General features: G+C 35.4%; 1 protein-coding gene across 1 annotated transcript; it reads right to left on the reverse strand.

The window, feature by feature from the left end:
• Nucleotides 1-2,009: 2,009 nt before the first annotated feature.
• LOC112047513 (uncharacterized) lies at nucleotides 2,010-6,776 on the reverse strand. Its single transcript, XM_024084653.2, has 2 exons — nucleotides 6,266-6,776; nucleotides 2,010-4,281 (listed from the first exon to the last, which is right to left on the reverse strand). The coding sequence occupies exon 2, from the start codon at nucleotides 4,246-4,248 to the stop codon at nucleotides 2,080-2,082; it is 2,169 nt and encodes a 722-aa protein (XP_023940421.2). The 5' UTR covers nucleotides 4,249-4,281; nucleotides 6,266-6,776; the 3' UTR covers nucleotides 2,010-2,079.
• Between the last annotated feature and the right edge of the window lie 7,327 nt (nucleotides 6,777-14,103).

Raw genomic sequence — 14,103 nt, forward strand, 5'->3', positions numbered from 1 at the left:
ATTAATTAAACGTGTAAGTTAGCTGTTAGTGAATGTAATAAAATGACGTAGTCTTATGTAAACAATAACTACAGACACGCATCTCGCTGTCGAGTGTAGATCCATGAAAAATATTAAAATAGTCGATCAGTAAACCTCCTAAGGTGAACACGCCTTTTATTTAAATGCCATCTAACCGTAACAACATATTATAACCAGCAAAGTGGTAACCCCAATGGCAAAACGTGATAGATGCGAAAAATTCGTCGACGAGTGTAAAATAACGGAATCGCACCCCAAACCCGTATCTTGACACTTGACAGACAAGACCTAACGCGTATCGCTCGTCCAAAAAGTTGGAACGTAAAGCTTTAAAGTATTTCCTGTACATTATTGCTGGGGTTTTTTTTTTCTACCACACATTGTTACTTTTAATTGTTGAGTCGCGATTACAGTACACATTTTGGAGCCCCCGCAAGTGTGCGAGGGGTGTGTGTAAAACGTGTAACCGCGACAAAACAATTATTAAATAAATTAATTGCCTACATTATTAATGGTTGGTTACGTAAGCAATGTCATAAATCTATAAATCAACACACAACACGTTGAACGTTTGGAATAGATAGGCGAAGGCAAACGCCACAGATTAATAGATACTAAAAGGTGACAAAATGTGTGGTGCACAAAAGTGCACAAATGACAAACGAGTAAATAAGTGTGGTGGACCCGGCGTAATAAGTTAAAACAAATTAATTAATAAATAATAATTATTAAAATAAATCGATTTACATTTAAAGATTATCAGAAAAAAAAGATACTCTTTAACCGTAGACAGAATACAGATAGAGTTACTCCACGATTACAATTGTAACTCAGATGAATTAAATAGGGGTCTGCTTCGCAAGACGTTACCCCTCTGTCAAAATACAAGATCCATCTAACGTGTTTATAAAAACTGTTTATTTATACCTAATGTGTTTATTTATACCGATGTTTCATTGTTGTAATCGCTTTCGTCGTCCTTTTTTCTGATAAAAGTATAGTGCAAGGACACAGAATATATTAATTATTGGTGTTAAATATTTTCAATGTGTGAGTTTACCTCGTCGCCCTTGAAAACTGACGGACAATTTTGTTGGTGAACAATTTTTATTAATAAAACTTCAACTCCTTTTTAACCATTTAGAGGTAGAATTTTGAATGACTGAATGAATTTACAAACGCGTTAGACCTTTATTCTTGATCTTTGACAGAGGGGCAACATCTAGTGAGTCAGGTCCTTTTGTAATTGATCTGAGTAGGTACTACATGTAAATAGATTATACATACAATATATTTACATGTAGATTATACATGTCATGAATAATCTATTTACATGTGGATTATACATGTCATGTATAATCTATTTATACGGTTAATGACTAGAACCCAGAGCCGTAAGTAAGCTTGATTAAAAAAATACTAATTGGTTATGGTGTGTAAGAAATTCAAATTTCGAAATATTTCAAATAACAAAAAGTAAAAACGATTATATATAAATAAAGATATGTGGTGATGAAACATATTATCTATAAATAAAGTATTTCTATGCTACATTGGTTTTATTTTAAAATTGTATCATTTATTATATACTACAATCACAAAGTTGTTTGTTGGGCTACCCGGTAAGTTTTTTTTTTATATATTAAATTAAGTTTTAATCGTAAATAGTCTAAGAAGTAAATTGTTATGTTCTGCGACAAATATCATATTAAGGCCCGCCCACAGCCACTTCAGTTTGTTAATCCTTAGGCTAATTTCGTTCTCCTACGGATTTTAGTTACGTCTTGGTACTATCCTTGATGGTAAATTATTGATTGTGAACTTAGTGATAGTGACCTAACAATCCTAACATTTATATGAACCAACTTTAAATCTATAGGTAGGTAGGCCCTCTACTCAGGGTGCTTATTGAGAAGTAGATAATTGATTATTTAGGAGGAGGTAGGTTACACAAATAATTTGAAGTGAACACAAATATACCCAATTACTATTATTATTATAAACTTAGTAACGTGATAATTTATTGAGAGGATTAAAAGACAACAAGTAATTATTGAACTACACTGTAACAGATTCTACCATTGAGTTTTTTATAAGTTCACCAAAGTTTTCAGTAGTGTCACTATTTTCACCATCCGTTTGACTCACAGTAGCCTGAGGTTGTACTGCAGGTGCATCTTGAGGTACCTGAACTGAGTGGTCCAAGTTCAAGAGGGTGTTGTGGCTAAACCAGTTTTCATCATTCTCCACAGTTTGCATTTTATCGCTTTGCTGATATGGCATAGTAAGTAAAGTTGTGTAATGAGTTTCAGCTTTGTTCTCAGTATTTACACATTCTGGGGTATTTTTGTACATTTCATAATGGTGTGGCATTGCTTGGTACTGCACAGTGCTGTGGTCCGGCATGCTTGTGCTAGGTTTATGCATATAATCATACATATGCCCGTATTGGTGAAGCATAGACATTTGAGAGTTGTGAGCAAACTCCTCAAAACATGATGCTGATATGTTTTGTAAACCTTTGAATTGATGGTTTTCATTATGTACCTGGTCATAGGAATAATTGAGATCACATGTATATCTTGGCATGTTGTTTGGTAATGTGTTGAACTCCATTGTATTTCCAGGTGTATAAGGTGGTTTCGCTTGCAGGATATTGGATGTGTAAGGGTTGTGTGCATGATGATCAGATTTGTTTTCAAAGCCCAGCATGTTTGTTTTTAAACTTCTATGATCTACAACTTCATTTCTAAATGAAAATGTTGTGTCATTTACAGTTTGAGTGTTATTACAAGGGTTAATATGGGTAACACTGTCATAGTTGCCTGAACATGTTTCTATTCCTAATTTCTGTAGGCTATTGTTACATGGTTCTTCATGGTGACTATGGCAATTTTCTTTTTTATATGAATTAGATACACACGATGAATGGTGGGCCTCAGCCCATTTTCTTTTAGCAGCCTCCTGATTTTCTTCACTCTTCCTCTCAAGCCCTACTCTCATAAGAGTATTAATAAAATGAGTTCTCACCCTCATGGGGTTGAACTCTACCCTTCCAGAAGTGTTACAGCAGCCTTCTCTTGTGCATCCACATGGAAAGTTTAATCTATCCACTTGACATTTAATGCCAGCCAAACTACATGAACAGTTATCTGGATTGCATGCACCTTTGCAAGCACATCCACAAAATTCACGAGATGTCCGAATATCCCGACATTCATCCTTCTCATAACCTTCAATTTTTCTAACTCCTGCTGCTCTTAGTAACGCTCTCCTTTGTTTTGTAGGTACAGGTTGCAAAAAATAATAACTGTCCAAATCTAATTCTGATTCAGATATGTCACTGGCTTCCTCTTCCGTATCGCTATCTTCACTTGATGAAAGTGACACCCCTTGCAACAAATGACGTTCACTTTTTAACTGTTGTAAAACTTGCCTGTGCAGTCGTCTTTGTTCCAGTGCATGCTCTGGTAAGGAAAATTTCTGTATATGACTATGTTCCCATTCCATCCCTAATGTAGAACCTCCTTGTGAGGGAACACAAGAAAATCCTTGGGATCTAGGAAAATAAAAGACTGTAACACTGTCAAATTGTATACTATTCTTTTTCCTTTTTTGTGGGACTTCGTTTTCTGGTGTCTCGTCATTTTTTCTTTTAAGACTACTTTTTTGTGGTTTATCAGTAGGTTTAGGTGTAGCAATAGCATTCTGGTCTATATTTTCCTGATGGTTTCGTTTGGATAAAGAATTTAGATCAATATCGTCTTCATCTGGAATCGGACAGCTTTCCTTTTCACTTGGTAGTGATAAATTAAAGCTTGGTTGTTTTACATCATCTGGAATTTCAGATCCAAGTCCTGAGTCACTGCCATCAGACCGGTCCTGGGTATATTCTTCTCTGTAGTTAAGCGAACCATCAGGCGGAAGACTGCCAAGTGCAGAGTCTTCACTGTCTGCTGACGCGGTATCTGTTTTAATGTCATCAATATCACTTAATGTATCATTGTCATCTAACTTAACAGCATAATCTATTTTACAATCACTGCTCTCATAAAACGGAGAACAATTACTATTTGTATTAGTTTGTTCATCATTACAACTAAGATATTCACTGTTAGCATCACTGTCATTACTTTTCTCGTCTCTTATCACAGGTTCACATTGCTTTTCCTCCATTACAGCTGTGGAGTTTATATTTTCAGATATTGTGTTGGGCTCGTCCGCCATTGTAGTAGCAGTTGCAATAATGTCCAATATTATCTGAAAAAGAAATGAATACGATATTTTAAAATTTCACAATTGCACGAACAATCCCTAAAATTAAAAGAATTAAGTTTCAAAAGTAATCAGATTAGCTACTTTAAAACAATAAACCGGCTAAGTCCGAGTCGGACTCGCGCACAAATGGAATAAAAACAACAAAAAAATTTCTGTTGTATGGGAGCCTTCTTAAATATTTATTTTATTATTATTAGTATTTGTTGCTAGAGACAATAGAAATACATTATCTGTGGAAATTGCAACTGTTTTATTATTACGTTTTATGAGATACATCCTGGTGTCGGACGGACGGACAGCGATGTCTTAGGGAACCCTAAAAACGAAGAATTGCTAACCGAACTTTCGACACATCAGTTTTTTTATCTTTGTTTTACATTTTTATTTATACTAGCTAGCTAGCACTAGCTGATGCAGCGCGGTTTCACCCGCGTCGTTCGCGTTCGTAGTAGTAGTAACTCTATTATTTAGGGTTCCGTAGTCCACTAGGAACCCTAAAAATATCTGTCCGTCCGTCCGTCTGTCTGTCCGCGGTTTAGCATTACTACTTAAAAGCTGTAATTTAACATGAGTATGTACATTAAAAATGTAAACAAAGTCGTAAAATAAATTTAAAAAAAACCCTTTTTTTAGGGTACCTCCCCTACATGTTAAGTGGGGATGACTTTATTTATTCGTTTATCTCATAGTGAAGGGTATTGTTGGATAGGTATTTGAAAGAACCTTCTACCACTATTTTTCGACATAAGGATTCGGTAGTGGAATATTAAGGTATTAAGAGCAAATCTTTGCTAGTGACGTGTCTCCTCCCACTACTAGCTGAACGGTTGATTATGGATAAGTGAAGAAATCACAAAAGTAGAATACATAATGAAACTAGAAGGAAAACTATAACAGCTTAGTATCGATTGCTATTTAAAAAGTTAGTCGACCAACTTAAAACACGTACTCGGAGCATGAAAACTGCATACAAATTCCATTGTCAATTAATTAGATAAAGTTGTCAGTAATATACTCAGTGAAAGGCGTGGGTATTAATGTCAATATTAATTTTCTTTTACCACTTTCTAGAAAAGTGGTAAAAGAAAATACTTTTTTGGGGTTCCTTCCCTACATGCAATTTTTCTTATCTTCTATCGTAAGGTATCGTTATCGGTATTTTTGTGGATAAGTAAATAAAAGCACTAATTAAATGAATAATCTACGGAACCCTTCACTGCGCGTGGATCGGTACGCACTCCATTAATATTGACATTGTTTTCTTTGCTCTACAAGCAAACAAAAGTGTATACCTATCTATTGAAATGTTGGCCAACCCCCCACTAGGTGGACTGATGAAATCAGTCATCAAACGGATTACAGGGAGACTCTGACTCAAGACTACGTTTGGAAGTCTTAACGACAGGCTTATGTCGAGCAATATGAGAATGATATTGATGATGATAACGACTCTTGATGACTTGATGACGATGACTCTAAAAAACAAAGATTCCAACGAATTGAGAATCTCCTCCTTTTTTGAAGTCTTTACAAGTTAAAGGGAAGTCCTCCGATTGCTAAAAGCTTGTACATTTATGTCAGAAATTCTATCCATCGTACCTAATTGAAAATCGCCGATATCTTCCAATTGTTCTATCAGATCTTCACATACAGCTAAGAACCATCTTGATCATCTCAGCTTTCAAACTAAAAACCGCATCATAATCGGTCCAACCATTTCGAAATACCACAGGCAGACACAGACTTTAAACTCTCTCTTTTTAAGTAGGAGATTAAATAAAAATTAAAGGATTAAATGAAGTCGGTAATAGGTATCCTAAAGGTATTGTAATTCTGTCTATATGTACCTAACATATTAATATAGGTGAAATGAACTATTTGCAAGTAAAGTTCAGTTAAAGGAATCCAGCGGGCTTGAACCGAGCAGCATTATAAATCAAACAAAATGATAATACAAAACCGGTACCTGTTTCAAAAGCCCCTGGCCTCAACGGGCTTCACCCGGCATTCGAATTTTGGTCTTCTGATTCTCCAGTCCATTGTGATTCATTACGAAGATCTGTCATTATTTCAATCTACTAAGATCAGCAGTCAACATTCAAGCAAGGAATCATAATTTTTATTAATTTGGTTATCAAAGTTCACTTCTGTAAGCAAATGTCACTCTTATTTCGAAGCAATAAGGTCTCTTTTATCACTCACAAGTCACTGGTGACGCGCTCTATCGTTCCCTATTTATTTATTTTCTGCTTTATTTTGATAGTCGTTCCACAAACATTTTCCACTATTTAAGTCACTCTTGTCAGTTATGTTTTTAAAGTTTATGATTTTTAAACACAATCTAAGAGGAAATGTTATTATAAAGTCATATCGACACAATTTAATTGCACGAAGAGAGCCCACTACAACGCCTTAGATGCCGTTCCCACTCGCGTAACCGTGCTCGACGACTCTCGGACGACGCAGGCAAGTTTTAATACGGCCAAATGTGAATGCCGTCGGCAGTCGGCTAACGTTAGCGAAAGCATGGGTTGAGGGGGGCTTTTCAATTTGGTCGCTTATAGTTTGCGTTGTTCGACGTGACGTACCTCCCCCTGCTCTCCTCCCCCCGGCCTTGCGACCCTCAACACCGCGTTCACCCGTCGAAAGAGCGCAAGCGCGATCCGTCTCTCGCCTTTATGTTATACCAGCCTCGCGACTAATATAATTTTCTCCCACTTGATTGGAAATAGCTTCACGATTAAAAAAATAAAACGGACATTCGACTATTTGCAGCTTGCAAGACTTTATATTCTTGAAGTAATGAAAATTAAAAAAAATGGCCACACTACCAGCTATTATTATAACATAAAAGGCTGACTTATATTTTAATACTTAGATATTTTCTTCCAGCCAAAATAAGGCTGCTAAGAAATGGATGACGAGCTATATTAAGAATTTTAAATTCTTGAGAACCAGCATGTCCTTGCTGTTTCTTATGAATTTAACAAATAACTTAATAACAAATAGACATAAATATCTTTCTGTGTTTTTAATTTTAGGCGATAATAATTGATAATAATCTAAATAATAATATGACTCATTATTTCCTTCGGGTTATCCTGATTATTAACCTGCACTATTATATTATATTCTGTAATATTAACAAAGATGGTACAACTAAATTTGCCTATAATGTGGGAGTTTCATAAAGCTTACAACCTTCTGCCTTCTGCTACTAGGCGAACTCGACAGGTCTCGCTCAGTACATATTATATATACCATTGTACTCTGTGCACAACTCTCGGCTACGTCCTACGTCATATCATGACTGTTGTGTGCATACCTTTAAAATACCTACTCTACAGTTAGAAGCAACTGTACTATTTATGTTTGAGCTTTGATATCCATCTCTATATGAGTATATTATATTGTTCCTATCACTTTTATTAAGAAATGCTAAAATGTTCCATTTTCATCCAGACAAGAATTTATCCAATCTACCTTTTACAGCTATAACGTGATTAATAGGTATAATTGCAGTGCAATGATCTAGAATTTTAGAAGGACCAGACGTAAGTGAAAGGAATTTATAAGAATTCAAAAACTGATTGTACCTGGATCCCTAAGCTTGCATGCCGTACAACCTTAGCGAATCGTTGCGCCATAGACAAGGTCGTTTTTAAGCAAGATGATTGCCGATCAATCATTGCTATTCGCATATAAAGGAAAATTCACGCTAAATTTGATACACTTATCTATTACCAACAATATTTGTCTTTTACTATTATATCTGATATTGTAAGATTTTCATGCTGTATTGAAACTCTTATTTTAAAAGTAAAATGCTAACAATAGAAAAGATTTCTTATTTTTTTATTCAGAGTTATTTATTTAAAATGCATAAGTACATCGCACACGGTTAAAGACGGTTCTTAAATACAATTATTTTAGATTCCACTTTAATGGATCAATTAAACAAAAACATTTACTTAATTAAGTAAATACATAATTAAATGTTTACCGGTGATTTGACAATTAGCGCTTTCAGTTCGGTGGGTTAGACCTATCTATCTAAACTGCATAGTTTATCATCTATGTATCAAAGTTGCTTCACATAGGGAGTTAAATATCGATCATCAACGGTAGAGCCCGCCATATTGTAAATGGTATGACGTAAGCAACAATTCGAGGAAAATAATTCTTTCATCGAGTAGGTACCTACTTAATGAAGGTATTTAAATCGTTACTATTGGCCTGGTTGTGCAAGTATAGGACTTTTGATATAAGGAGGAAAAGTGATATACCTGGACCTCAAACCAAAGTCGCTGCTCTATAGGTACTTGTTCTGATATCTTGTGTTCTATAGTAACTAGGCGGGGCGTTAAATTGCGGCCAGAATGATGATTATTATTTTTTATTTATTTATTCTCCTTTCCTCATTGGTTAATAAAAAAAATATACCCAAATGAATTGAAAAAGTAAAGGTTGCGTGCTTTCACACTGCAACTGTGGGGTTGCCAGATAGATATAAACAGTTGACTTATGTTATGTATATTGTATATGTCACCGTTAGATTGTAAAATACGTTAGTTTATAATCTCACTCGTGTTATTATAATCTGCTGTTATATTGTAAACTGAAAATACTGATTACAATTTAACGTGTTATTCTTCGATATCTATACTAATATTATAAAGCTGAAGAGTTTGTTTGTTTGTTTGTTTGTTTGTTTGATTGAACGCGCTAATCTCAGGAACTACTGGTCCGATTTCAAAAATTTTTTCAGTGTTAGAAAGCCCATTTATCGAGGAAGGCTATAGGCTATATTATATCCCCATATTCCTACGGGAACAGGAACCACGCGGGCGAAACCGCGCGGCGTCAGCTAGTATTATAATATATCGGAAGTGAAACCGTTAAATTGTCAATCAGGATAAATTTACCATAGAGTTACAAAAATATTACAGCGGGCATAATAAAAATAGTAAAAAAATACAATAAACAAATAAAGGAAAAGAGAAATAGAAATCGGAGGGGTGGCCAGTGCGTTAACTAATTTGACGCTAAAAACGCTTAATTTCAAACACTGTTTTTCCATTAGTACCTAAACTGTTGTCATTGTTAAAATATAAGTATAATTCAGTCAGACTAAAGCTGGGTTAGGTTTGGTTAGAATATGACTTCCTAAACTTGATGAGTTTTTTGTCGTATCATTAGGTTTTCCCTATTTATTTTATATTAAGTAACAAAATATTAAATAATAAATAAAAACCCGGACAAGAACGAGTCGGAGTCGTCTGCTGAGAGTTTCGTACAAATCGAAGTACGAGCACATTACAAAAGAAATTGAAAATGTATTTTTAGCTTGTGCCATTGTCGCCCCTTTTATATCACACTCGTACCTGCCCCATATAATACGGTTAACTCAATTCTGCCGTTTCTTGCCTAAATTAAAAATTTAAACTATTCATATTTATTTTCCTAACCTTTTTTTATGATAATACTTCCTACTTAATTTCATAGTTCTAGTTTAACCGGTTAACGTCCCTATGAATTCTGATTCCCTTGAAAGTATCGAAATATACGTTTTTGTGGCATTACTGGCTGTGGCTGTTTCACTTTATAAGTTAAGTTAAGTACCTACATGGTTTTAACTTCACCTCCTCGTTGTTTTAGCGTTCCGGTACGTTGTCGCGTAGAATTTAGAAACCGATGGAAGTGCGGTTAGAATATACGTTTCTATCTTAGACGGCATCATAACTTAACATCAGGTGTGATCGTAAGGGCTGTCTTGTCAAAGAATAGAAAAATAAAAAAAAAACGTTCCATTTAAGAGTCTTGACAAACAGAGAGAAATCAAGTTTTTTCTTGATGTACGGAACCCTAAAAAAATCAGTATTATTCAAATACGGTCAAACCCTTTTTGAGATTTAGAGAGCCCATACGAACAACAATTTTCTTTTATACCCATACAAACATTTCTCTACATTTCAGCCCAGCATATATTTCTTTTGAAACTAGCTGATATGAGTGTCCAAAGGCAAACATCTGAATTTACTTTATTACTCACTTTACAATCTTATCAACTTGATTACTCCCGCACTGCGCGTGATTACATGTTACCTAGTACCTACATTTGTAGATATCTACTTAAATCAAAGTTTTTAGTCTAGATTTCGATCTGAATGCAAGGTGAGTTCATGTAACTCGTCGAAGCCGAGCCGCATGAATTCATAATAAAAATAGCATTTCGTTACTCAAGGTAATCGACGTGTGTATTAATCTATTTTAAGATACATTATTATTGGTAACATGTTGGTAACACATAGAAAGCGGAATGCGCTACGTAACACAACAAAAAAATTACTAGGTGGGTTAGTCAATTAATATTATTTACATTTATATGATTATCTATAAGATTTAAGTTTATCTTTGTAGACACTAGCTATTACTAAAAAGAGCTTACCTAATTACAATATAACTTTAATTTATTCGAACACGTGCTCTTTACAGATACAGTGTCAACCTTGACATTTCAAAAGTGCTTGTAAACTTAGCCTACTTGATATAAATGAAATTTGATTTTAATCAATCAGGTAAGTAGACTACATAAATTTTACAACAATGGTACCTACTTTAAAAAAAAAAGAAAAGCGGATTATATTGTATGGTTCTCCATTAACACCATCTATTAAGTCAATTATATCAGAGTTAGTGATCTCTTTTACCCGCCAAGAGATAGATAGAGATAGCGGCACCACAAAATGGCGGCACTTTTGATTAATTCCGATTTTGGCCACGCGCAAACTTATCGTGCGCGCACTCTAAGCACCTTGTTAGATTTGTTTTGGATTTTCGTTTTTGATATGACATGAAAAAGACAACAAAAAATAAATATTGAGTATTTATTTTTTGTTGTCTTTTCTCATGTCATAGGTCAAGCAATTTTTAAATTTTAGCAGGTCTAACGAACATCCATATACTAATAAAAATATATAAAAATCAATCATCAAAATAACTCTAAACAGTAATCATCAAACTTGTAATAGCATGGAACTAGGAACTGTTTGACTTTCGTTAAGTTGAGGCGTTTAGGTAAGTATGTTGGTATGATATGGCCATCTTTCATCTACGCAAAATATTGTATCTACCGTATTTTTAATTTGTTCAACTGAGGCAGCATAAAACGCTAGCAAATGTTTGGTACGGATTATAAAGTATAAAAGCTAACATCATCATTAACAACCCATATTCGGCTCACTGTTGAGCACGAGTCTCCTCTCAGAATGAGAGGGGTTTCGCACTATAAAGGCTAACAAAACTGAGGTTTTTAATAACAAGTATTCGAACGCGTCTGTCCTACAATAAAACACTATCGTCAGATAATAGTATTGGAAATCCCCCATTAATTTTGCAAACAAGTTTATTATTATCCAAAAATACAACAAATTTCGCGAATCCGAATTATTTACAAGTTTTAAATCAGCAATAGATATAGACCCCGGAAAGTTGCGGTCCAACCAAAATTGCAGTTTTCTGCGCAGGTACAATTATTAAACGCGTGCTGCGGATCCAGTATGTACATAAAATAATGTCAAAAAAAATCGTACGCGATTATAAGGTCTTCAAGGTGTTGCTATGGTTACTCGTACGTACGTCGCTAACATACGGAAATAATAATTATGTTACTCAACTTCAACTTTACCTCAACTCAACTTTTAAGCCGTGTAGGTGTCTACTATACTTACCTACATTATGTACTATTTAAAAATAAATACCTACGTAAAACATTTAAAAAAAAAGTAGGTATGATGATGTAGATAGATAATAAGTTATGTATCTATAGTTACAACTCGAGAGATTTTGGTTTTACCAGGTTTACTATGGCATAGGTATTTTTAAAATTAACAAATTAGCTTTTGGGTTAGCTTGTGTTTTTATAGCACTTGACAAACAAGTAGGTACCTCCTGAGTGGGACGCGCTGCTAAGTCTCATGTGCCTATAATTCCACCAATTACCATGGTTTTCAGACTGGAACACTGAAATGAAAATGAGCATGGTATTAGTATTTTCCCAAACGATCTCTATCACTACCTACAGCTCTTTTTGCCTTAATGGATACCACAGCACGAGAAGGCAAAGAGGTTCAGTTGGACTTTAGCGGCCTAGCAGTGGAATTTATTGACGTTGTGGGGTTGCCCCCAGGGGATCGTTTACCCGTTGAGTGTCGAATTTAAACTATGCGTTTAAGAATTCCACACTCAGCGAATGAAAATTTCTTCGGGGGTGCCCCTGTAACGTGTTGAAATGAATCTCACTGTTAAATACCACATAATTCAACCACACCACCTACCATTGCACACAAAACTGTGAACTCCGCTGGTAGATATCCACCGATTCAGATCCACCTCAAGCAATACGTGACTCATGACAGACGTTAGAGGCGTAGCCGAGCGATAACCAGTTAACTCAAGCACCCGACGCAGAGCTGAGCGATGGACACACCCGTTGCCATGACCTACAGGTCCAGCCAGCACAAACTACATCCAATCCACCCTGAATTCATCCAATGAATAGAAGCGTCACGTCCACGCTTAGAGTATACCTACATACTAGGGTCCACGGTATAAAGGGACCACCTTATCTCATGGATACACTATGGATAGCAATCGGATACACGTGAAGGTTTGACGTGACACTCCATGACCGACTAGTAGACTTAATATACTATAGCCTTAATAAGTTTATTTTTATTTTTTACAAGTTAGCCTTTGACTACAATCTCATCTGATGGTAAGTGATGATGCAATTTAAGATGGAAGCGGGCTAACTTGTTAGGATGAAATCCACACCCCTTTCGGTTTCTACACGACATCTTACCGGAACGTCTTTACGGTTCGTAGGTACGGCAATTAAGAAAACCTCAATCGGCCCAGCCGGGGATCGTCTTGTAAAATCCACCGCGCACACCACTGCGCCACGGAGGCCGTCACAAGTACCTACTTCTAAAAGACGATAAGGAAAATAAGACACTATATAGTATACTGTGTCATATTCGTTCGTATCGTTTAGAGATATCGCAATGACTAATTACATCAGGTTAATGCACGGTTTACAATATGCGAGCGTTCTTCAAATAAATTGGCACTCTGGGCGGTAGACATAATATAGGGCGAGGCGTCTATACGTACGAAGTATCATGTATACGATAATCAATAGATATTTTCAGGAGGCTTTCGCGGAGGGCGAAAGCGACGCTTGCATAGAGCCTTCTCCCTCTCGCCTGTAATTTGTGCAGTCTATGGGAGGTCATGCGATAAAATGTTTTCATTTAAGAATTGTTTGTTTGTCGACGTCATTGATGTGTAATGAACCACATGATTGTTAGGATATTTGCCATAATTAATATAGTTTATTAAAATGTTGGTTAACTGTTATATAACAATAATATTCATGTTAAATTGTATTAAATAAATAATGTCAACTTTGACTGGAAGAGCCAATCAATAATAGCAACATAATATAGGTACGAGTATGTTGAGAGAACTATGAAGTTTTTTTTTAAATATTCCCATTCCCCTCCAATTCCAGTCCAACACATAAGTGTGTAAACTCCATGTTGTCGTTTCACTGTAACTAGAAAAACACGCAAGTTGGTCTCTGTTAGAAACCACTGTAGTGCCAGAGGCTTTTTATACAATTTATCCAGGAAGAGATTTAAATACTACCGCAAACCTCTGGTGTGAAAAAGTGAATCTTTTGAGTATTTGTACTCAAGTGATTCATTTTTTCCATCAAATTACCAAATTACAAGTTTTGTT

This window comes from Bicyclus anynana, chromosome 3 (genome assembly GCF_947172395.1).
Source record: "Bicyclus anynana chromosome 3, ilBicAnyn1.1, whole genome shotgun sequence".
Taxonomy (NCBI): domain Eukaryota; kingdom Metazoa; phylum Arthropoda; class Insecta; order Lepidoptera; family Nymphalidae; genus Bicyclus; species Bicyclus anynana.

What these genes read in the sequence shown, in the direction of transcription:
- LOC112047513 (XM_024084653.2), bottom strand. Translation starts at nt 4,248, where the DNA reads ATGGCGGACGAGCCCAACACAATATCTGAAAATATAAACTCCACAGCT.